Consider the following 21,586-nt stretch of genomic DNA (forward strand, 5'->3'; position numbering starts at 1 on the left):
GGGAAACAGATGCCAAAAGTAGTGGGTGGGGCCTTCTAGGGTTTTTCAAAAAGGGTAAAAGTGGAAAAGGAGATGAGAAGAAGGGCGCTGGGAAGAAAGAAGGTCATGGGGGTAATAAGGTCAAATCTCTTGGTGGGGGAGGAGGAGTTCAGCATTATGATAGTGGGCCTAAAAAAGGTGGAGGTGGGTCCAAAGGAGGAGCCCATGGAGGTTTTGATATTGATGAGCTCATGAAACACAGTAGTAAAGGAGGAGGAGGAGGAGGTAACAAGGGCAATCATAATCATAGCGCAAAAGGTATTGGTGGCCCAATGGGTCCAGGTGGTCCAATGGGTCAAGGTGGTCCGATGGGTCCAGGTGGTCCGATGGGTCCAGGTGGTCCGATGGGTATGATGGGTCCAGGTGGTCCGATGGGTCCAATGGGTGGCCAAGGCGGCTCTTACCAAGCGGTTCAAGGCTTGCCGATGAGTGGAGGAGGAGGATATTATCCAGGGCCACCTCAGGCAAGTCATCAAATGAACCAACAACAATATATGCAAATGATGATGAACCAGCAGCAACAACAACAACAAGCTGCAGCTCATGGAGGCTATGGCGGTGGTCACGGTGGAGACATGTACCATCCGATGATGTACGCTAGGCCTTATCCTGCAGTTAATTATGCTCATCCGCCACCGATGCCGCCTCCTCACTCGGATTCTTACACTCATATGTTCAGCGATGAGAATCCAGGTAGTTGTAGTATTATGTGATCATCTTATGTAATGTTAATTAGAATATGGACATGAATGTTTGTCTTAGTCTTATGTTTCTATTTTTTGGGGATGTCCTTATCTTTTTTTCTTTGGAGGATTGGAAACAAAATATGCTTTAATTTTGTTAGTGGAATGATGTTTATAATATCTCGATTTCGGAAAAAGGATGGTTATTGGTTACATACAAAGTAGAAGATATGTAGTGTTTTTATTAGTGTGAAAAGGATTTTGCAGCCGCCTATATAGTAGGTATAACAGCATTATCATTTTGATAATCAACTTGTATAGTGTGCCACTACTATTGTGTGATCACACCATATTAAATTTGACCCATAAAGTACCAACCTGGAGACTCATGTGTTGATTATGATGTTTCGGAAAAAAAATAATCCAAAAAAGTGTGGATAAAACTTTGAGAACTATCCATTGTGTTCGACCCAGTAATTTTAAAAAGGTCAAACTAGTGTATGATTCGAGAAATCACTCCAGTTGTTTCACTAAAAACTGTTGTGTCCCCTGATCGAAACTTGAATTTATATTTTGGCCAATACACTACAATGTAGACAATGTTTTCATTTTACCACTCCTTTGCCGATGGGCTTTTTTAGAGTAGCACAATTAATATTGGGCCTGAAAGAGTGGCTTGCCTTTGCCTTGTAATAGACTAATCCCGGTTTAATCTCAAAAGATTAATTCTTAAACCGGTATTCCGGTTTAGATAGCACCCGGTGCCCCACCGGGGGATCATACGTGTCTTGACCAATCACATTACAGAGACTATCACTAAAGAGAGAAATTAATGGATACTTAAAGAAAAAAAAGAAACGCTCGTCTTCGTCTTCTTCTTCTTCTTCTTCCTCCGCAGAACAGTGCCACGATTTTTAGGGTTAGGGTTTTAGGGTTTTCGTTAAGAGCAAGTCGTGCTGATAACGTGTTGTAAACTGTGTTGTTCTATTGATTAATGAATGAGATTTCGATACATATATATACATGATGAGGGGAGACAAATCCCCATTGGGCTAGTAAACCCTAAAGCCCAAAAGCCCACTAAGTACAATATAGGCCGTCATAAGGAGAATCTTCAAGAACATGGGCATGGGCCTTCTAGGACATGGACATGGGCCTTCTAGAATATGCATAAGGTCCACGGTTATGGAGTCCATCCAACATGTGGTTTATAACAGTATAATCTATTGGGCCTGAAAGAGTGGCATGCCTTTGCCTTGTAATAGACTAATCCCGGTTTAATCTCAATAGATTTATTCTTAAACCGGTATTCCGGTTTAGATAGCACCCGGTGCCCCACCGGGGGATCATACGTGTCTTGACCAATCACATTACAGAGACTATCACTAAAGAGAGAAATTAATGGATACTTAAAAGAAAAAAAACGCTCGTCTTCGTCTTCTTCTTCCTCCGCACACAAGACAAATTTTGTAACGAAGACGGGATCGCGATAAGATCCCGGTGATCGAAAAGCCCTAAGGAGTAATCGTAAAGGGAAAGGGACTTAAAGATGCATACTTTTGGTTACAGAGCAAATGCTCTGCTCACTTTCGCAGTCACTGCGCTTGCATTCATTTGCGCAATCGCTTCTTTCTCGGACAAATTCAGCAACCAAAATCCCTCTGCTGAGATCCAGGTACGTGAAATTGGTTACGTTTGGTTTTTTATGTGGTGGATCTGCGTATGAATGGATTGATTTGTGACGGATTAAGTTGTTTCTGTGTCTAGCGAATTGATCTTCGTTTGTTTTGATTTTGGGAATTATAATGTAAATGTGTTAAGTTGTTTCTGTAGATTTTGGAATCATGGAAAAGCCTGAGTTTTAATTTGGGTGTGTTGTGATTGCAGATACTTAATATTAATCGGTTTAAGAAGCAATCTCATGGAAATGATGAGGTAACATTTTCATTGTTTCGACCTTTGTCCAATGTTTTTCTTTATTATATACGTTTATGAATTGCTCAAGTTGCTTGCTTTCTTAAGTATAGTAATTCATCTCAAAGCTTTCGAATTTGATTAACATAAGACACCGGTGATACTAGTGTTTAAGACTACTCTCAGATTGTTGATTTGTGGTCACTGAATAACCTTAAGTTTATCTGTAGCTTTCTCTTCTTTACCGAGTTCCCTCTATCGATTGCTTGATGTTGCTTATATTCAAATTGTCATGCAGGTCAGCTTGACATTGGATATATCAGCAGACTTGCAGTCACTATTTACTTGGAACACCAAACAGGTTTAACATCTTAAAATACTTACCAGTCCTTGTCTTTTGCTATTACCTGAAGCCACTTGAAAATGGACTGCTCCTGGTGGATAAAATGCTGACATAAACCGAAAATGTTTGCAGGTTTTTGTTTTCGTAGCAGCGGAGTATGAAACCCCGAAGAATTCCCTGAATCAGGTATGACAGCTGAATGCAATGGCTCCTTCTCAGGATTGGCATAAGATTGGAACTCTTTCAGTTAATAACCAATGAATATTGACCTTCGTTTGCAGGTTTCTTTATGGGATGCGATTATCCCTGCCAAGGAACATGCCAAATTCCGGATTCAAGTCTCAAACAAGTATCGTTTCATCGATCAGGTACAGCAAAGAATCCCACCAAGTCTTATTCGTTTTTACTTCTGTAGAAACGGGAACTGATCATCATTTGGGACTTTTCAGGGACAGAATCTTCGGGGAAAAGAATTCAACTTGACATTACACTGGCATGTCATGCCCAAGACCGGGAAGATGTTTGCTGACAAGATAGTCATGCCTGGTTACAGTTTACCAGATGCATACAGATGATGAAGATTGAATAAAACATCAAACATAGTCCAAGACTTTTTGTATTTCAGTTTTCTGAAAAGTTTTCAGACTTTTCTTTTTATTCGACAGAAAAACTAATTCAAAAGTATTATTGTTCTCTTGGAACTGTTAATGAGGTGAAAATCACAACCTCCCAATTCATAACAAAGTTTAATTCATAACAAAGTTTATAATGAGGTCAAGCAGGACCCTGGATTAGAACATTGTTTCAACAGAACTATGGCTTAAAAGTTTATCTACCCTTTTGCTCTTCATGGACTCTCTAACTAGTCTAACATCCGCCCATCAAGAACATAGATTCTGCTACGTTCTTCAGATTCAGAAACCGTGGATCTTATCCGAACATAGATTCTGCTACGTTCTTCAGATTCAGAAACCGTGGATCTTATCCGATCAGCGAGATCGAGATTTTCATGTTTCTCACAACCATTTTAAGTATTTAACAATGCACCCCATATATATTAGCATTGGGTTGTACCGGGAGAATCTTCACCAATCTCTCTGCCTCTTCAAAACGACCAGCACGGCTCAAGATATCAACCATACATATAGTCTTTAACTGTTGGTTCTAAGCCGTAAAGATCTCTCATTTCTGCAAAGTATCTTTGTTTATTTAAACTACTAGTTGTTAAAAAAAAAACACTTGTTTTAAATCCGAAAAAAAAAGAAAAACATTATTTCAGAAACATCATAAAACATAGTTATAAAACCTAATATTAAAGTTGAAAACATTTTTAGTTAAAAATAAAATCTAAAAGTAAATATTAAAATTTAATTAAGTGTAAACAAATCGAACTTAACACGTCTAACCAAGCTAAATAGATTCTAACCGGATGCTTAGTTCGGTTGATTTTCAACATAATTCAAAATTAACACTTAAATTTAAATCTTCTTTTAAAAAAAATACTTTTTATGCATAAAATTTAGATAAGCTCAAAAATATTTATTTAAAATACTAGTTTAAATAATAAAAAACCCTTACAATTTTGTTTTAAACAAAAAAGTTATAAAACCGGAAATGAAAGTTGAAAACGTTTTTAATTAAAAAGAAAATCTAAAAGTAAATGTTAAAATTTAGTTACATGTAAACAAATCGAACTTAACACCTCTAACCGATCTAAAGAGATTCTAACCGGATGCTAAGTTCGGTTGGTTTTCAACGTAATTGAAAATTAACACTTAAATTTAAACTTTCTTTTTAAAAAAATAATTTTTATACTTTAAAATTTAGATAAGCTCAAAAATATTTATTTACAATACTAGTTTAAATAATGAAAAAACCCTTAAAATTTTGTTTGAACAAAAAAAAATTATTTTTAAAAATTTAATTATCAAACCGGAAATTAAAGTTGAAAACGTTTTTAATTAAAAAGAAAATCTAAAAGTAAATGTTAAAATTTAATTACGAGTAAACGAAAAGAACTTAACACCTCTAACCGATCTAAAGAGATTCTAACCGGATGCTAAGTTCGATTGGTTTTGTAACGTAATCAAAAATTAACACTTAAATTTAAATCTTTTTTTTTAAAAAATACTTTTTATATTTAAAAATTTATATAAGCTCAAAAATATTTATTTAAAATACTAGTTTAAATAATAAAAAAACCCTTAAAAATTGTTTTAAACAAAAAATTTATTTTTAAAAAATAGTAAAATTTAGTTATAAAACCGGAAATTAAAGTTGAAAACGTTTTTAATTAAAAAGAAAATCTAAAAATAAATGTTAAAATTTAGTTACGTGTAAACAAATCGAACTTAACACCTCTAACCGATCTAAAGAGATTCTAACCGGATGCAAAGTTCGGTTGGTTTTTAACGGAATTAAAAATTAACACTTAAATTTAAACCTTCTTTTAAAAAATACTTTTTATATTTAAAAATTTAGATAATTGAGAAAGCAACGTACCTGGATTTGGTGACTCAGATTCATCGTTTTCCTTGGGCCTTAACCAAAACGTAGCCCAATATTTTTATTAAGACCAAAACACTTGAAGTCCAACTTCCTTCCTTGTTCTCTGCGTTCTCTCTTCCTCTTCTTCGACATCCTTCAATCACGAGCCTTTGCTTCTTCTACTTCTTGTCCTCATCGATTTTAATTTTCTTTGTGCAGGTTAAATCAAGGAACTCAACTTCAACAGTCAGGCCATCGAAACTCCAAAGCTGCGACATGCTCTTCGCTTTCACTGTCCCTCTTTTCCCGCCTTCTTCCTCGCATCATTAGCAGGCGGTGAATGATCCATATGGGATTAGGGTTTGACTCACGGGATATCGAATGCACAAAAGAGAATGGCGATCAATCTTACAGATAAGGTTCCGAGATGGGCAACGATAGTTGAGATCGATCTTCTTCTCAAGGAACAAGGCAGATTAATTAGTTGCAGAGAGTGGCTCTACATGGATCATCGGCTTCACGAGATTGGCGATCAAACATTGGCAAATTTTGTTCGACACATATCAAAAAAGAAAAGAAGAAAGATTATTAAGGAGAATGAATGATTTTACTTTTGAAGAAGAAGAATGAATGATTTTGATTTTTCGGAGAGACGACTATTTATAAGGACAGTTCTTCAGAAAAAAAAAAAAGGAAAAGGGTCGCTTGTTTCCTTTTGTTTTTTGAAGAGTTTTATTATTTCCTTTTTTCGATAATTTTGGTTGTTTCCTTTTAATTTATTTGGACTGCAAAAAAAGGAAATTAATCTCAACGGTAATAAAAATTAATGACAACGGTAACAGATAGTGATGATGGTGATGGGAACTTAATCTCACTTATATATTTTGATTTAACCTTAACAATAGAATCTGAATGGATATAATTTATATAATTGAAAGAAGAAATATTATCTTGTTCTTTCCATTTTTGCTATTGACAAATAATCTCAATCCTGTTTTGGCTCTTAGCCTTACTTTCTCATGTATACAAAGACTCCTTTTGTTCACGTGTCCTCTACACTTTTGTTCACAAATAATGCCTTTCTTTGATGGGAAAGATTCTTCTTTACCGGCTATTAATTGCACCTTGGAGGCTTGGACTCCTTTCAACGTCTGTCTGGCTTGAGAATGAACAAGGAGAAAACAGAGTTGTTCCATGCTGGATTGAGTCAGCATGAGTCTGATACTATGAAGACGTTTGGTTTCCAATCCGGTACTCTACCTTGGACTGCCTCTCCTTGATAGGAAATTGAAGAAATCAGATTATTCTCCTCTAACGGATAAGGTCTCTGCAAGATTCAATAGCTGGACAGTTAAGTGTCTCTCTTTCTCTGGAAGGCTGCAACTGATCTCTTCTGTAATTTATGGATTGGTCAACTTTTGGATGTCTGCCTTTGCTTTGCCTAAAGGATGCATCAAAGCCTTGGTGTAATAGTTTCCTTTGGTCTGGAGATATTACCAAGATGACAAACGCAAAAGTTTCATGGGAAAAGGAATCTGAGGGAGGATTAGGTCTCAGGAATCTTCTTGTGTGGAATAAGGTTCTAAACCTGAAGCTTGTTTGGTTGAAGGAACATATTTTTACTGTGGAAAGAAAGAAATATAAGGGTCCATGATAACATCTCTGCCTCTTCTACTACTGTCTTCTCTCCAATCGACACAAGTATAAGGGACACTCTCCTAGCTCGTCGGTCTCGCAAAGGTTGTGGTCGTCTGCTTTCTCGATGGTTTGCTCACTCATAGTTTCCTCTAAGTAACCCTTTGCTTAGTTTCTGTTTTTTGTATGGCTTTTTAATTTTTTTTGGTCACGGTAGCTCCCAGAGCCTTTTGTATATAACTTTGTTCCATTTTGGTAATATAAATTCACATTTTATCAATAAAAAAAAACACAAACAGAAATAAACTTGCAAGTCCCTATGAGGTACATTGTATTATGCATTCTGTTCTAAAACTGTTTTAGGTCTATATATGTCCATGGATCAGTATCTATGTAATGTTGCATTCAGATGAGAGGAGAAACTTACCTGCTTCAGCTCAAAACCTTTCATATGGTTAGGCTCAGGCTCTGTTTCTTGATGATGCTCGAGTTCTTGTTTTAGTTTTGATAACATAGTCCAAGACTTTTTGTATTTCAGTTTTAGACTTTCTTTTATTCCAAAGAAACACTAATTCAAAAGTACTATTGTTCTCTCAGAAAATCAAACAAAACAATTCTTTTAAGTGATCTTAATTAGTTGTTAATGAGGTGAAAATCACAACCTCACAATTTAAAATAAGGACCTGAATTAGAACATTGTTTCAACAGAACTATGAGCTAAAAGTTTATCTACCCTTTTGCTCTTCATGGATTCTCTAATTAGCTTAACATCGGCCCACCGGCCAGCTTTGGCGTAAATATTAGATAGAAGAACATAGATTCCACTACCGAGTTCTTCTGATTCAGAAACCATGGATCTTATCCGATCAGCGAGATCGAGATTTTCATGTATCTCACAACCATTTAACAATGCACCCCATATATTAGCAGTGGGTTGTACTGGCATAGTCTTTACCAATCTCTCTGCCTCTTCAAAACGACCAGCACGGCTCAAGATATCAACCATACATCCATAGTGTTCAACCGTTGGCTCTAAGCCGTAAAGGTCTCTCATTTCTGCAAAGTATCTTTGTCCTTCCTCGACCAAACCTATGTGGCTGCATGCATATAAGACCCCGAGATATGTGATTCCATCTGGTGTAGCATTACCTTCCTCTTGCATTCTCTGAAATATACTCAATGCTTTATTCCCATGGCCGTGACTGGCTAACCCAATGATCACAACGGTCCAAGCTATTGTATCTTTCTTCTCCAGATCTTCAAACATTTTCTTCGCGCTCTCAGCATTACCGGTTTTAGCATACATATTTACAAGTGCACAAACTATGGCAGCATCCTTCACAAAGCCGGTTTTCGATACATAAGCGTGAATCGTTTGCCCCAACTGTGAACATCCTTGAATCATCGAAGCTCTAATCACACTAAAAAAAGTTACTTTATCAGGAGCTATACCCAAATCAAGCATGTCCGAAAACATACACATTGCTTCCTCTGCATCACCGTTCTGACTATACCCTGTGATGATAGAGTTCCAAGAAACCAAGTTTCTCTCAGGCATTCCATCGAACAGATACCTTGCAGTTCTCATGTCTCCACATTTTGCATACATATCAATGAGACTTGTAGCCAAGATCACATTAAATTCAAATTTTGATTGACAGTATGGATCAAAGCCTACTTCTTGAAGAAACCCATGAAACCATTTCCCAGCTGCAATGTCCTTACATCTACCACAAGCAACCAGAAGATCCACCATTATTGTCTCATTTGGCTTCACACCAATACTCTGCATCTCCCTAAACGCTTCAATAGCATCACTAAACCGATTGTTATTCACAAACCCAGAGATCAAACTTCCCCAAGCAACAACGTTCAACTTTGGAATATCCTCAAAAACCCTCAAACCCCAATTCACTTCTCCACAACACATATACATATGAAGCAAGCAAGTAGAAACATACATATTCACTTCAAACCCAGTTTTCACAACAAACCCATGAACACAACTCCCAAATTGAATATCCCTTAAACCAGAACAAGCCTTGAGCACATAAGGAAAAGTGAAGTAATCCGGAGAATAACCTTTTCGAAGCATTTCTTGGTAAAAGATCAATGCTTTGTCTGGGTTTGGACTATTTGAGTAGCCTCTGATCATAGAGTTCCATATATACACGCTTGGACAATCGATACTTTCGAAAACTGATCTCGCGTAGCTGAGATTCATAGTCTCAGGACAAGTAGTGCAGAAATCTATTAGTCGGCTTAGAGGAATGACGTTTCTGATAACTGAAGATTTGATCATCAGGCCATGGAGTTGATTCAGCTCCACCATTGATCTGCAATTCTCTAGCTGAGAGAGAATTGGTTTGTAGTGCTTCTTCATCTATATTCTCTCATATTATTATCATGAAATTCATTCAAAGGCAATGTCTTTTTATTCTGGAAGCAAAACAAACAAACTCATCAAAGAGATTAATTCGTCATTTTAAATTAGTTTGGGTTTATTTTGAATGTTGAAAGAGTTATTAAGGATTATTTAGCATTCTTCAGCAAAAGAAAGATATAATGGGTGTGTTGGTTAAAACGACGTCGCAACACTAAAAAAGCGGAAACTGGGAGAGAACCTGAGTTGGTATGGCGGCGAAGGAGATCGCCGGCGGGAGCGGTTCTATTGACGACGGATCCGATTTTGATCCATGTCCTATTTGCCTTGGACCATTCCTCCATGATTCCTACCTTGATACCTGTTTCCGTACGCTTCTTCTCTCTTTCAATATTTTTGGTTAAAACTTGTGATTAGATGCTGCGCCAAAGTTATATATAATTCCTTGATTTCATCTAGAATTTGAAGTCTTTTTTGAGTATGTATTCAAAGATTCAAACTTTTTTGTGGTTTAGGTGATACATTCGTACAAGTTGACCATAAACTGATTTAGAACATGTCTTTTGTTTTGCTTTTCTGTTGTGTTGCAGACAAGTTTTGTTTCAATTGTATCAAACAATGGATCAAAGTTGTTTCAAGCAAGGCCTCTAAGCAACTTTCCTCAGTGAAATGTCCTCTCTGTAAGGTCTACTTCTTGGCACACTCTTTTCTGCTCACAACACCTTGAAGAACTTGTTTGACCATAACAATATGCAGACAGAGAATTTCTCCATCATCCACAACTACGATGGGTGTTCTTTTGACCGGCATTATATCAACCGGAATATTCCAGATGGGTAGGTTAGCTTGTGCTTTCCTTGAGTTCTGAGAATATTTTGATGTCTACCTTTAATTTCATCTTCTTTTTTGCAGTTTTGTATTAACAAAAGAACAGAGATACAGGTTGCAATGTTACTACACCGAATCAGGTTTTTCCCTTCTCTGCATTTTATGAATGGTTCATTTGTTTGTACGTATTCATTCTCCTGTAGTGTCGTTCCTTTTTATGATGGAACTTATGAATATAAAGCTTTCATCCATGTTATATTACCGAGAAACTAATGATCAAAACACGCTTGCGCATAATATCCAATACTGATAAGACAATTTATCAGTAGAACCAAATGTGTTTAATCAACTTTCTCTGTCTCCTTGTTGTCTTAACTAGGTTTCTTGGCTGATGTATTTGATGTTTCACGGTTTTGGAAGCTGCAAAAGTTTCTCCAGCCAAACCGGTGCCTTGAAGCCTGGTTGAGGAGGGAGCTTCAAGCTCTAATGCAGGTTTGCTTTTGTACAAATCCCTTTTGTGGATATTTCTTCCTTTGTGTTGTTATCTTCTTGTCTAGTTGTTCGCAAAGATCATTTTTGTTCTTCCCTTTTCTATAGGAGGAAGATGTTGATATTGTTATGCATCATTTAGTCGGTGTGATGGATTCCTTCTGCAAAAGGTAAAGCTCTTGAAGAAAACTTAAAAACTTGAAACTCATGGATTGTATTATCTTGATCAAAGTAGAAGTTTGATGTTTCGCGGATGACATGTATACGTGTTTTATGTTGCTCATGAAACCAGTAAATTAGTCTCTATTTCTGAGTGGCATGAGTGAAAAAGACTTAACTTCTCTCATATCAGAATCAAACAGAGACGCAAACTAGAAGCAAGAAATGCAGAGACGACAAATCAAGAACAATTCAAAGCAGCTGTCTCAGAAGCAGCACGTCCATTTGTAATGGTGAGAACAGACCGGTTTGTGGATGAGCTTGAACTCTTCCTAGCAGCGGGACTGAACATGGAGGCTTATGATGCAATCTATAAGCAGCGATTAGGCTGGAACCGAAGAGAGATCGGTGCAGCTAGTGAAGAAAGAGAAGAAGTGGAAGAACATAATGTAAGAACAAGAGTGACTCCTTATTTGTTTATCTTCGAGGAAGACTCAGACTGAGACAAAACACTTATCACTTCTGTACCATATAAAGAAACTCTAAACTTCTTGTGATCTCTACCGATTAATAATATACAAGTTTCGATTTGTTTTACTTTGTGTAATGCTAAGATCATCTTTTCCTTAACGAAACCAACCAAAAGACCAAACGTACCATTTTATTCTGTTCTCTTTTTCACATTATTCATCGTATAAACACACACACACACACATGTCACCTTATTACATCACACAACTATAATAATACTGGATATACTCTCTTTGTAAGAACTTCCAAACAGAGACATGTACACATACACACACTTATTCCAATCTCAAGCGTTCACGATAAGACCACCTGCACAAAACACGTTTGCGTTACAATAGACCACAACACAGATCAATTTGTTAAACCAAAGAAACAGCGGACTCTGATGGACTTAGGAAAGCCTAATTCGGTCTAACAGATCAAAAACCTAAGGAAACCGTACCGAAAATCTAAACCGGGTTTAAATCTAATTTTGTCTTGAAATATCCTTCAATCAAAAATCAGAACTGAAACCAAACCAAAAAACCGGACTAACCACCTCAAATTAGAACTTACCGTTTGGATGAAGGATTTGGCCGGTATAGTAAGAAGAGCAATGGTTACAAGCCAAGAAGACGTAAGAAGGAGCCACTTCCACAGGCTGAGCCGCTCTTTTCATCGGTGTCTCTGACCCAAACTGCTTGATAGCTTCTTCAGAGAACGATGCGGTTATCAGTGGAGTCCAGACCGGACCAGGAGCGACACCGTTCACGCGTATACCCTTTGGTGCAAGCTGCAGAGCTAAGCCACGAGTGAAGGAAACAATGGCTCCTTTTGTAGCTGTGTACTCTAGTAAGCTTGAGTGTCCTGCGTATGCAACAACCGACGTCGTATTGATGATACTACTCCCTTCCTTCATGTGCTTCAACGCGTACCTATAATTAATTACCACCAACTAACTCTTAACCGGATCAATTAGCCAGAACCAAAGTCCGAGTTTCATGTTTTTACTCACTTGGCCAAGAAAAACTGCGAGAAGATGTTGGTACGAAACACTCTCTCAAGCCTAGCCTCATCGATATCCTCAATGGAAACCTCATGCTGCTCAGCTGCACAATTCACAAGCACATCGATGCGTCCAAAGGAATTCACCACTTCCTCAACGACCCTCTTGCAATTCTCTTCAAACCCTAAATCAGTAGCGATCATGATCGGCTCTTTAGCTTCCCTTGTTTTAACCTCATGAAGCAAACGCAGCGTTTCGTCTGCATCTTTGTCCTCCCGACCTTTCACGTACGTGAAAGCCACGCTCGCTCCTTCAAGTGCGTAGCAGTGACACACTGCTTTACCTATTCCTGAGTCTCCTCCTGTCACGAGCGCCACTTTTCCCTGCGGATAATTTCAAAGATACCTTGTATTACAAGTAGAAGAAGTAGGTGTGTATAAAAGGACAATTTTGCTTGAATTTCCTTCACATATTAGTTAGTAATTCATATAGGTTTGTTGAGATCTGATTAATTCTGAAACCATAGACAAAACGGGAACAGAAAAAACAATCGAAGCATATATATACATGAAGTTTGTTGGAAGGTTTGTAGTTAGAGCTAGAGAACTCGGGTGTTGGTTCCATGACATGTTGTATCCCTGGTTGTGTTTCTTGCTTCTGCGGTGGAAACCCACTCGCCATTTTTCTTTTCTCCTTTCACAGTACTCAAAAATTTTCCGGGAAAGTTTTTGGTTACTGGCGACCAAGTAAATTAACCTAGAGATCTCGAGAGACAAATAAGCTATAGAAGGCGTAAAGTGAGAGACAAATAAGCTATAGAGTGATGTGCCACGTTGCATCTCAATTTAGATGACGTGGACAAGTCATCGCAACGGTGCAGCTAGGGAGGATTCCACGTGGTGAAAATCAGCTTATTTGGGATAACCACTAGTCCCATTCAGATATATACAAACTTGACATGCTTCATGATAATTGACTGACAAATATCAGCTATTTGAGGCTTCTCCTTGTGTACATCGATACTGAAATTGATTTTATCTTTGATTCAGGGTTTTTCTTTGTTTGTGGAACAAGGCATGAAAATTTTTCTTTCTAGATCATGTTTGTTATCAGAATTTTAAAGTCTTCACAAGTATACACAATTATTTACAGACGCTAATATTATTATCAGATATTATAGTTTCAATTATTTACAGACGCTAATAAAGAAGCGTGATTCTAAACATTTGCGATTAAGTATTTACAATCAAAACTATTATAAAGTGAATTTTAATTAAACGTTTTTAATTAAAAAGTAAATCTGAAAAATAAATGTTAAAATTTAATTATGTGTAAACAAAAAAAAGTAAAGAACTTAACACCTCTAACCGACCTAAAGAGATTCTAACCGGATGTTAAGTTCGATTGGTTTTCAACGTAATTGAAAATTAACATTTAAGTTTAAATCTTTTTTTAAAAATATTTTTTATACTTAAAATTTTAGATAAGTTCAAAAATTTATATTTAAAATATTAGTTGTTAATATTAAAACTTTAAAAAAAAAAAAAAAAAATCTAAAAAATAAATGTTAAAATTTAATTACGAGTAAACGAAAAGAACTTAACACTTCTAACCGATCTAAAGAGATTCTAACTGGATGCTAAGTTCGATTGGTTTTGCAACGTAATCAAAAATTAACACTTAAATTTAAACATTTTTTTTTAAAAAAATACTTTTTATACTTAAAAATTTATATAAGCTCAAAAATATTTATTTAAAATACTAGTTTAAATAATAATGAAAACCTTAAAAATTTGTTTTTAACAAAAAATATTAAAATTTAGTTATAAAACAGAAATTAAAGTTGAAAACGTTTTTATTAAAAAGAAAATCTAAAAATAAATGTTAAAATTTAATTACGTGAAACAAATCGAACTTAACACCTCTAACCGATCTAAAGAGATTCTAACTGGATGATAAGTTCGGTTGGTTTTCAATGTAATTGAAAATTAACACGTAAATTTAAACTATCTTTTAAAAGAAAGTACTTTTTATACTTAAAAATTTAGATAAGCTCAAAAATATTTATTTAATAATAAAAAACCCTTAAAATTTTGTTTGAAACAAAAAGATTATTTTAAAAATCTTAAAATTTAGTTAGCAAACCGGAAATTAAAGTTGAAAACGTTTTTAATTAAAAAGAAAATCTAAAAGTAAATGTTAAAATTTAATTACGAGTAAACGAAAAGAACTTAACACCTCTAACCGATCTAAAGAGATTCTAACCGGATGCTAAGTTCGATTGGTTTTGCAATGTAATCGAAAATTAACACTTAAATTTAAACCTTTAAAAAAAAATTACTTTTTATACTTAAAAATTTATATAAGCTCAAAAATATTTATTTAAAGTACTAGTTTAAATAATAATAAAAACCCTTAAAAATTTGTTTTTAAAAAATAGTAAAATTTAGTTATAAAACCGGAAATTAAAGTTGAAAACGTTTTTAATTAAAAAGAAAATCTAAAAATAAATGTTAAAATTTAATTACGTATAAACAAATCGAACTTAACACCTCTAACTGATCTAAAGAGATTCTAACCGGATGCTAAGTTCGGTTGGTTTTTAACGGAATGAAAAATTAACATGATATTTAAACCTTCTTTTAAAAAATACTTCTTATACTTAAAAATTTAGATGATTGAGAAAGCAACATACCTGGATTTGGTGAGTCAGATTCATCGTTTTCTTGGGCCTTAACCAAAACGTAGCCCAATATTTTTCTTAAGACCAAACACTTGAAGCCCAACTTCTTTCCTTGTTCTCTGTCTTTCTCTCTTCCACTTCTTCGACATCCTTCAATCACGAACCTTTGCTTCTTCTTCGTCTTGTTCTCATCGATTTCACTTTTCTTTGTGCAGGTGCAATCAAGGAACTCAACTTCAACTGTCCAGCCATCGAAACTCCAAAGCTGCTACATGCTCTTCGCTTTCACTGTCCCTCTTTTCCTGCTTTCTTCCTCGCATCATTAGCAGACGGTGAAAGTGTTGCGGTGGAGATCATGTGAAATTAGGGTTTGACTGTAGAAGTAGTCAGAGGATATCGAATGCACAACAGAGAATGGCGATCAATCTAAGAAACGTGACGATCGATCTTCTTCTCAAGGAACAAGGCAAGTTTCGCAGATAAATTGGTTGCAGAGAGTGGCTCTACATGGATCATCGATCGGCTTCACGAGATTGGCGATCAAACATTGGCAAAGTTTGTTCGACACGTATCAAAAAGAAAAAGAAGAAAGATTACAACAAAGAGAATGAGTGATTTTGATTTCTCGGAGAGACGAGTATATATAAGGAAAGGGTTTGAGTTTGTTTCCTTTTTCTTTTTGAAGAGTTTGTTGTTTCCTTTTCTCAGACGATTTAGATTGTTTCCTTTTAATTAATTGGACTGCAGAAAAAGGAAATTGATCACAACGGTAATAAACAATTACCTTATCGTCCTTATTGCATAACAATTTATCTTTGATAACTTATGGGACAAAACGGAACATAACAGAGCATTCTTTAACCATCCATGTTGTTTCTGTTTTTCGCTAATAACCAAAAACATTAAAGAATTTGAGGATATGATGAATTTAAGGTGAGATTTCTGATGCTTATAATGTGCACGAAGAGGCAAGGGCTTACAAGTAACAGATAGTGATGATGATGATGGGAACTTAATCCCTTATATATTTGATTTGACCTTAACATAACAATAGAATCTGAATGGATATAATTTATATAATTGAAAGAAGAAATGTTATCTTGTTCTTTCCATTGTTTCTATTGACAAATAATCTCAATCCTGTTTTGGCTCTTAGCCTTACTTTCTGATGTATATAGAGACTTTTTTTGTTCATGTCTCTACACTTATGTTCATGAATGAGATTTCCAACGCAGAGATTCAACTGCTCATCATCATCCAGATCTTAGAGTCTATCGATTCTTCTCAGCATTCATGGGGAAAGATGTAGCTCCTCCTCAAGATTCAATCAAGAAATTTTCAAGTGTAGCCAGTGACTGTAATCGCTGCCCCAGCGACGCAATAGTTCTCTGGCACTCTGCAAATTTTGAGGCAGCTACTGCTAATTCCTTCTCCTGTCATTGCCACATTGTCATGAAGGAGTTTTTAAAACAAAATGAAATATACTTGCAAGTCCCTAAGAGGTTCTAAAACTGTATATGCCCATGGATCAGTATTATGTAATGTTGCATTCAGAAGAGAGGAGAAGCTTACCTGCTTCAGCTCAAAACCTTTCATAAGGTTAGGCTCAGGCTGTGTTTCTTGATGATGCTCGAGTTCTTGTTTTAGTTTGGAGATCTCATCTTGCAGTTCGTTGCACTTTGAAATGTGTTTTGCTGATAAAGCACGTTCCTTTTCTGTGACATCTTCCAGAGACTTGATTTTCAAGATCAAACATTCCGCTTCTGCTTCGACATCTCTAAGTTTTGATTCAACCGCTTCAGTTTTCTCATTTGCAGCCTTTACACCATCCTCAGCCGCTTCTTTTGCATCCTTTGTTAGATGTAGCAGAGTTTGAAGCTCTGTTAACTTTCTCTCTGTCTCCTTTAGCCGATTTTGCGATGTCTCAAGCTGCTTTTTCGTTCCATTCAGACATATGGTCAGTTCCAGCTTCTCGGCTCTTCTAGTCTCTAGTTCTGACATATTCACTTGAGCTTTGTTTAACTGTCTTTGAAGATCCTGAATTTGCTTTCCTGATTCACCCAATAACAACTCTAGTTCCTCGTTCTCTGCCTCTAGTTTCTTCATCTCTGATAACTTCCCCTCTATCTCCTTTAACCGACTCTGCAATGCCTCAATTTGCTCTTTGGATCCATTCAAAGCCATCTCCAGTTGCAATTTCTCTACCTCTACCATCTCTACTTTTTCTTCCAGTTCAGAAATTCTGTGAAGCGAGGTTTTGGATTCATTCTTTAGTTGGTTTACGTGAGCATTAGATTTCTCTAATTCCTTGTTACTCTCTGAATTTTTTCTTCCAGGTTCAGGATGCGGCAGAGAAGCGAGCTTTTCCATCTCGAGAAAATCATCCATTAAACCGATGTCTACTGAAGGAGCCATTGAAGTTTTCCCAATAGTCTTCTCAGAGGGGCTCTGCATTTCATTATCACTAAAAGAAACTCTCCCGGAGTAGTCTGACTGGTTATCTATAGAAGATTTGAGCTCACTAGAATTGTCGGATCTCCGAACCATGACTCTCAGTTTCCTGCATTCCGCTTCAAGTTTAGTCAACTTTTTAATCCCTTCCAACTGTTGCTTACTGGCAGATTCAGCCGCCTGAGTGCTTAAGTCCCTCTCTATAGTTCTAATCTTGACCTCCTCAGCTTTTGAAAGTAGTTGAAGCTTCAAACTTGAATTCTCTTTCTCTAAAGCCTCAAGTTTCGGGTAAAGGTCTTCGTGGACAGAAGCAGTGGTAACGTCTTGTCTAGCTTGGAGCTCCTCAATTCGGGCTTCAAGTTGAGATTTTTTAGTTTCCCACTCTTTGCATTTATTGTTTATAGCTTCTTCGATCTTCTGATTTTGCTCTTCTCTTCCTTGCCAGAGTTGCCTCACACATTCCTTAAGCGCACTATCAAGATGACTATTTCGATCCTCAAGAGCCGAAACCTTGCTTGTAGAAGCATCAAGCTGTTGCTTCAGAGCCGCAGCTTCGTTCTCTGCCTTTTCCCAACCTAGATGAAGCAAAATTCCCATGTACATTCGTTCATTTACAGCAAACTAATTTCGGTTTCCGCTAAAAAGAAATGTGACAGCAAAAATAACAACAAACCTGAGACAGCTTCCTCTGCAACTTTAGCATGCTGTTTAGCAAGATCTTCTTTTAAACTGACATTTAAAAGAGCTGCAGAGAGCCTCTCCGTTAGAATCTTGATATCCGCCGTTGCCTCTTCTTCTCTTGTTACCGGTTTAGATATTAATTCCGGTGATTGAGATCTCTGAAGTTCCACACACATTACACACCAAACACAATCAAAACGATTAAGACCAAGGTTTCAGCAATGCGCACCACATAAACAACAACTAATCTTCTCGGAGTTGCGATTACATTCTAACACCCCAAGAACAAGAAAAAACCACAAAAGAAACAAAGATGAAACAAAGGCATTGCAAAAAGTGTAACCTGATCGTCTGAGAATCTTTCAGAGTGAGAAGAGACAGAGCCAGTACTCTCAGTTTCGCCGGGACTTTTCTCAGATGACTTCCTCCGCCATAACCAGCTCCTCCGGTCCATATCCAAAACCACCAAACATTCAGACCAAACTCATCTGAAACAATCTCAACAGCAGACTTTAACTCCAATTTAGTTGCGACCTAAAATATATAATAAAAGGAGAAAGCTTTAAAAATGGGGCAAAATTTATTGATCTCACTTATAATTCACTCTCTGACAAAAAAAAAAAAATCAATTTTTTCCCAACAAGAAAATCTCTGCCAAACGCCCAATCAATTTTCAGAAAGAAAAAAAAAAATGTTTGGTGATTTTGATTGCTTAATATGTAAAAGATGAACAAACGTAACAGAGTACCTAACTTAACACCACATCACATACCTCAAATCTCACGCCAAGAGAAGTTGAAATAATTGAAGGAAGAAGATTTGTGTGAATCTGGCTACGATATTCAACGACCATGTTCACAAAAGAACAGATTGATTAATTTTTTTTTTTTTTTTTAAAGAGAGTAGGAAAAAAAAATTAAAAAGTGGAAGTCTCGATGATTGAGACCCACATGATAGATAATGTGTAGCTATTATACTTGATATTTTTTTGTATTTTTTCTTTTATTTTGTGTAGAAATTCGACATTACTATTACAGCCAAACACTGAAAAACAACAAATATTTAACATAGAATGAAGAATACTAAAAGAAGAAACAAAAAAGAGAAAAATCGTAAGATGTTTCGGAACTGGTTATTGACGTAATGTGGAAGAATATTTACAGAATTGTCAGATGTACCAGTGAAAGGAAGATATTAGCGAACCCAACCGTATCCGTACAAATCTTGTTAGACCCTATAGTATTCAAGATTCTAGGGTGCTTTTATTTCTTTTCCATTTTCTTTTCTTCATAAATAAATAATATTAAAATCAATCCTTCTATTGTTTTTTTCTTCTTCAAATTATTTTGAAAGTTTGAACATCACAGCACCTACAAATCGATTTGTTATTACACTATCTTCTACAAAGTAAATCATGGAGTAAATAAATGTAACAGTCTCCAAACGGTACAAAATTGGATAACTCTCGAGGAGAAACATTATACTATTATAGCATCTACAGATATCAGAAATCATTACCTTTTGTTCTATAAAGATCAAGTTTCAGTTTTTTTTTTAATGAATCAAACTTTGACATTGAAGATGTAGAGCTTCAGCACGACCGCAAGCGCGAGCTGCAAAAGAAAGATGCTGGCGATAATCAGGATCGATCTCTCTCCAGCGGAATTGATATGAGCTTTCAGGTTCAAAGCCACAAATGTTGCAGACATGAACCCGGCTACACCCGCGATCACCCATCTGAAAATCTCCACTGGGACAACCGAAAGGCACTGCAGAGTTGGAAACAGATGAATATGTCAAAAGTCTCATTATATTCAGATGTTTCGATATGATCACACTTTTTAGGAGAGATTTGGTACCAATGCTGGGATAAAGACGAAAAGGGAATAGCCATAGAGACAGAAGAGCTGGACGAGGCCTGATGGTGCAGAGAAGTATTTGAGAACGACATATAATGCTAGAGGAACAATTGTGACATATCCGTAGAACACTCCTGCAGACCAAGTCACTAGATTGATATCGTAGTTCCATTCTTGTTTCTTCCATTTGTGTGCTATGTATGTGACAAATGTGCCGATAGATGCTGCAACGAATATCAAGGTGGTGCAGATCCAGAATGGGCCATACCTGCAAACATAATCAATTTTGACCATTTGAGGTACATTGGCCAAGTTTGAGAGACCAAATAGAAAATCCCCTCAAAGTTGAAAAATGATAAGAAAAGACACAACTCTTACAAGTCAGGTTTATCAGCTGTCTTCTCTGTAAATGTTCCACGGAATGGGAAAAGAGATTCCTTGAGTCGCTCTACAACATCCGAAGTGTCAACATCAAAGAAGGGCTTGTAAGCACCAACAGTGAATTTATGAAGCCAGCCACCAGACTGAGGTTCATCTGTACTACCATTACCATGCCCAGAAAATGTATCTGCAACAGGTTCAAATTTTATACTATAAACCATAAGATAAACAGAATTACAAAGACTGACACCGAGCAATCAACAGAAACCAGTCGATGAACACGTTTCCACATCTAAATTCCTCAATCTACTTGATCAACATTCAGAAATTCTTAACGGGAGAGAATCTTACCGTCAGCATCTCGAGGGGGATTACTACCACCAGAGATCTTGCCCTGAGTAGCAGATGGAGGAAAAGTTTGTAGATTTGATTCTGCAAAAACAATGCATCCCTCAATCACAACTTAACCAAGTCAAATCAAAACTTTAAATGAGAACGAAATACATTTTGCAAGACTTACTCTTTCTCCCTAAACAATAAATTCTAATCGCGAAACCCTTCTCTGTTCAAACTAGAGTTCGATTTCAGAATCTATAGCATTACCTAACAAATTGCAGTAATCTTAGCTAAGGTCAACATAGTCTTACGTCCGAAAGAAAAAAAGGGCCTCTAATTCCAAATCAAAATCGTTCTTTCCCAAAACGCTCTATTATCAAATTCACCTCAGCAACCGAAAGTTTCAGAAAAGACGAGAATGTTACCTGTGAATTTGACGGTGGTATGGCCTGGATCTGGAACAGACTACGATTCAGACATACGAAACTAGATCAGATCGGAAGAATCAGTGTAGGGACGAAAGCGAAAAATTGAAAGGAACTTACAGGTACAGATCCAGAGACTTTCTGGCTGTCGATAGTCGTGTAGTTCCCGCCGGACATCATCTTGTGCCGATTTCACGTTCGTCTCGAAGCTCTCTAAAGAAACGAAATCGGCCTTGAAACGGGAACCAGAGGGTAAAAACTTCTTTTTCATTTACAAGCATCGTCCCACTAGAT

At 36.5% G+C, this 21,586-nt stretch overlaps 7 protein-coding genes and 1 long non-coding RNA gene across 10 annotated transcripts in view; 3 read left to right on the forward strand and 5 right to left on the reverse strand.

Moving 5' to 3' along the window:
* LOC9320562 (heavy metal-associated isoprenylated plant protein 34) overlaps positions 1 to 919 on the forward strand; it is a 2,224-nt gene extending 1,305 nt beyond the window's left edge. Inside the window, exon 4 of the mRNA XM_021030884.1 lies at positions 5 to 919. Within this exon, the coding sequence (XP_020886543.1) occupies positions 5 to 752 (748 nt within the window). The 3' untranslated portion in view covers positions 753 to 919. The remainder of the gene's footprint in view (positions 1 to 4) is intronic.
* A 1,214-nt stretch (positions 920 to 2,133) lies between these two features.
* Positions 2,134 to 3,676, forward strand: LOC9318472 (signal peptidase complex subunit 3A). Its single transcript, XM_021033383.1, has 6 exons — positions 2,134 to 2,397; positions 2,610 to 2,657; positions 2,935 to 2,997; positions 3,112 to 3,165; positions 3,261 to 3,347; positions 3,429 to 3,676. Exons 1-6 carry the CDS (start codon positions 2,272 to 2,274, stop codon positions 3,552 to 3,554), a joined length of 504 nt encoding a protein of 167 aa, XP_020889042.1. The 5' UTR covers positions 2,134 to 2,271; the 3' UTR covers positions 3,555 to 3,676.
* On the reverse strand, positions 3,651 to 6,186 carry LOC110230444. The gene is made up of 2 exons (XR_002333549.1): positions 5,482 to 6,186; positions 3,651 to 4,167 (listed from the first exon to the last, which is right to left on the reverse strand). It is a non-coding gene; the product is annotated as an uncharacterized LOC110230444 (long non-coding RNA).
* A 1,510-nt stretch (positions 6,187 to 7,696) lies between these two features.
* LOC9318473 (putative pentatricopeptide repeat-containing protein At3g05240) lies at positions 7,697 to 9,590 on the reverse strand. The gene has a single exon (XM_021031123.1). The coding sequence runs from the start codon at positions 9,482 to 9,484 to the stop codon at positions 7,790 to 7,792; it is 1,695 nt and encodes a 564-aa protein (XP_020886782.1). The 5' UTR covers positions 9,485 to 9,590; the 3' UTR covers positions 7,697 to 7,789.
* Positions 9,591 to 9,678: 88 nt separating this feature from the next.
* LOC9320563 lies at positions 9,679 to 11,557 on the forward strand. The gene is made up of 7 exons (XM_021031125.1): positions 9,679 to 9,853; positions 10,075 to 10,169; positions 10,241 to 10,320; positions 10,397 to 10,452; positions 10,692 to 10,804; positions 10,910 to 10,971; positions 11,154 to 11,557. Exons 1-7 carry the CDS (start codon positions 9,736 to 9,738, stop codon positions 11,461 to 11,463), a joined length of 834 nt encoding a protein of 277 aa, XP_020886784.1. The 5' UTR covers positions 9,679 to 9,735; the 3' UTR covers positions 11,464 to 11,557.
* A 46-nt stretch (positions 11,558 to 11,603) lies between these two features.
* Positions 11,604 to 15,422, reverse strand: LOC9318474 (glucose and ribitol dehydrogenase homolog 2). Of its 2 annotated transcripts, none has more exons than XM_021031126.1 (4): positions 15,172 to 15,422; positions 12,486 to 12,859; positions 12,047 to 12,405; positions 11,604 to 11,800 (listed from the first exon to the last, which is right to left on the reverse strand). In XM_021031126.1, exons 1-4 carry the CDS (start codon positions 15,193 to 15,195, stop codon positions 11,778 to 11,780), a joined length of 780 nt encoding a protein of 259 aa, XP_020886785.1. In that variant the 5' UTR covers positions 15,196 to 15,422; the 3' UTR covers positions 11,604 to 11,777. The 2 variants fall into 2 exon arrangements, with proteins under 2 accessions (XP_020886785.1, XP_020886786.1); XM_021031127.1 differs by lacking the exon at positions 15,172 to 15,422 and adding an exon at positions 13,044 to 13,513.
* Positions 15,423 to 16,210: 788 nt separating this feature from the next.
* Positions 16,211 to 19,215, reverse strand: LOC110229934 (filament-like plant protein 3). 2 transcript variants are annotated; one of them, XM_021031121.1, is made up of 5 exons: positions 19,064 to 19,215; positions 18,635 to 18,825; positions 18,284 to 18,449; positions 16,732 to 18,185; positions 16,211 to 16,592 (listed from the first exon to the last, which is right to left on the reverse strand). In XM_021031121.1, the coding sequence occupies exons 2-5, from the start codon at positions 18,743 to 18,745 to the stop codon at positions 16,476 to 16,478; spliced, it is 1,848 nt and encodes a 615-aa protein (XP_020886780.1). In that variant the 5' UTR covers positions 18,746 to 18,825; positions 19,064 to 19,215; the 3' UTR covers positions 16,211 to 16,475. The 2 variants fall into 2 exon arrangements, with proteins under 2 accessions (XP_020886780.1, XP_020886781.1); XM_021031122.1 differs by having other exon boundaries at positions 18,635 to 18,779; positions 19,064 to 19,164.
* A 427-nt stretch (positions 19,216 to 19,642) lies between these two features.
* On the reverse strand, positions 19,643 to 21,567 carry LOC9320564 (protein YIPF1 homolog). The gene is made up of 6 exons (XM_021033627.1): positions 21,413 to 21,567; positions 21,293 to 21,332; positions 20,883 to 20,963; positions 20,529 to 20,718; positions 20,151 to 20,418; positions 19,643 to 20,060 (listed from the first exon to the last, which is right to left on the reverse strand). The coding sequence occupies exons 1-6, from the start codon at positions 21,470 to 21,472 to the stop codon at positions 19,854 to 19,856; spliced, it is 846 nt and encodes a 281-aa protein (XP_020889286.1). The 5' UTR covers positions 21,473 to 21,567; the 3' UTR covers positions 19,643 to 19,853.
* Positions 21,568 to 21,586: the final 19 nt, after the last annotated feature.

Source organism: Arabidopsis lyrata, assembly GCF_000004255.2.
Source record: "Arabidopsis lyrata subsp. lyrata unplaced genomic scaffold ARALYscaffold_3, whole genome shotgun sequence".
Classification (NCBI taxonomy): domain Eukaryota; kingdom Viridiplantae; phylum Streptophyta; class Magnoliopsida; order Brassicales; family Brassicaceae; genus Arabidopsis; species Arabidopsis lyrata.

Coding starts and splice junctions, on each gene's coding strand:
- LOC9318472 (XM_021033383.1), top strand. CDS start 2,272: ATGCATACTTTTGGTTACAGAGCAAATGCTCTGCTCACTTTCGCAGTC. Junction 2,398..2,609: donor ATCCCTCTGCTGAGATCCAG/GTACGTGAAATT, acceptor TTGTGATTGCAG/ATACTTAATATTAATCGGTT. Junction 2,998..3,111: donor TTACTTGGAACACCAAACAG/GTTTAACATCTT, acceptor AAATGTTTGCAG/GTTTTTGTTTTCGTAGCAGC.
- LOC9318473 (XM_021031123.1), bottom strand. CDS start 9,484: ATGAAGAAGCACTACAAACCAATTCTCTCTCAGCTAGAGAATTGCAGA.
- LOC9320563 (XM_021031125.1), top strand. CDS start 9,736: ATGGCGGCGAAGGAGATCGCCGGCGGGAGCGGTTCTATTGACGACGGA. Junction 10,170..10,240: donor TGAAATGTCCTCTCTGTAAG/GTCTACTTCTTG, acceptor AACAATATGCAG/ACAGAGAATTTCTCCATCAT. Junction 10,321..10,396: donor AACCGGAATATTCCAGATGG/GTAGGTTAGCTT, acceptor TCTTTTTTGCAG/TTTTGTATTAACAAAAGAAC.
- LOC9318474 (XM_021031127.1), bottom strand. CDS start 13,157: ATGGCGAGTGGGTTTCCACCGCAGAAGCAAGAAACACAACCAGGGATA. Junction 12,406..12,485: donor TCGCAGTTTTTCTTGGCCAA/GTGAGTAAAAAC, acceptor AATTAATTATAG/GTACGCGTTGAAGCACATGA. Junction 11,801..12,046: donor CCAAATCCTTCATCCAAACG/GTAAGTTCTAAT, acceptor TGTTTTGTGCAG/GTGGTCTTATCGTGAACGCT.
- LOC110229934 (XM_021031121.1), bottom strand. CDS start 18,745: ATGGACCGGAGGAGCTGGTTATGGCGGAGGAAGTCATCTGAGAAAAGT. Junction 18,450..18,634: donor AAAGATTCTCAGACGATCAG/GTTACACTTTTT, acceptor GTGGAACTTCAG/AGATCTCAATCACCGGAATT. Junction 18,186..18,283: donor TGCAGAGGAAGCTGTCTCAG/GTTTGTTGTTAT, acceptor TGCTTCATCTAG/GTTGGGAAAAGGCAGAGAAC.
- LOC9320564 (XM_021033627.1), bottom strand. CDS start 21,472: ATGATGTCCGGCGGGAACTACACGACTATCGACAGCCAGAAAGTCTCT. Junction 21,333..21,412: donor AAGTCTCTGGATCTGTACCT/GTAAGTTCCTTT, acceptor TCTGAATCGTAG/TCTGTTCCAGATCCAGGCCA. Junction 20,061..20,150: donor TCGTCTTTATCCCAGCATTG/GTACCAAATCTC, acceptor CCAACTCTGCAG/TGCCTTTCGGTTGTCCCAGT.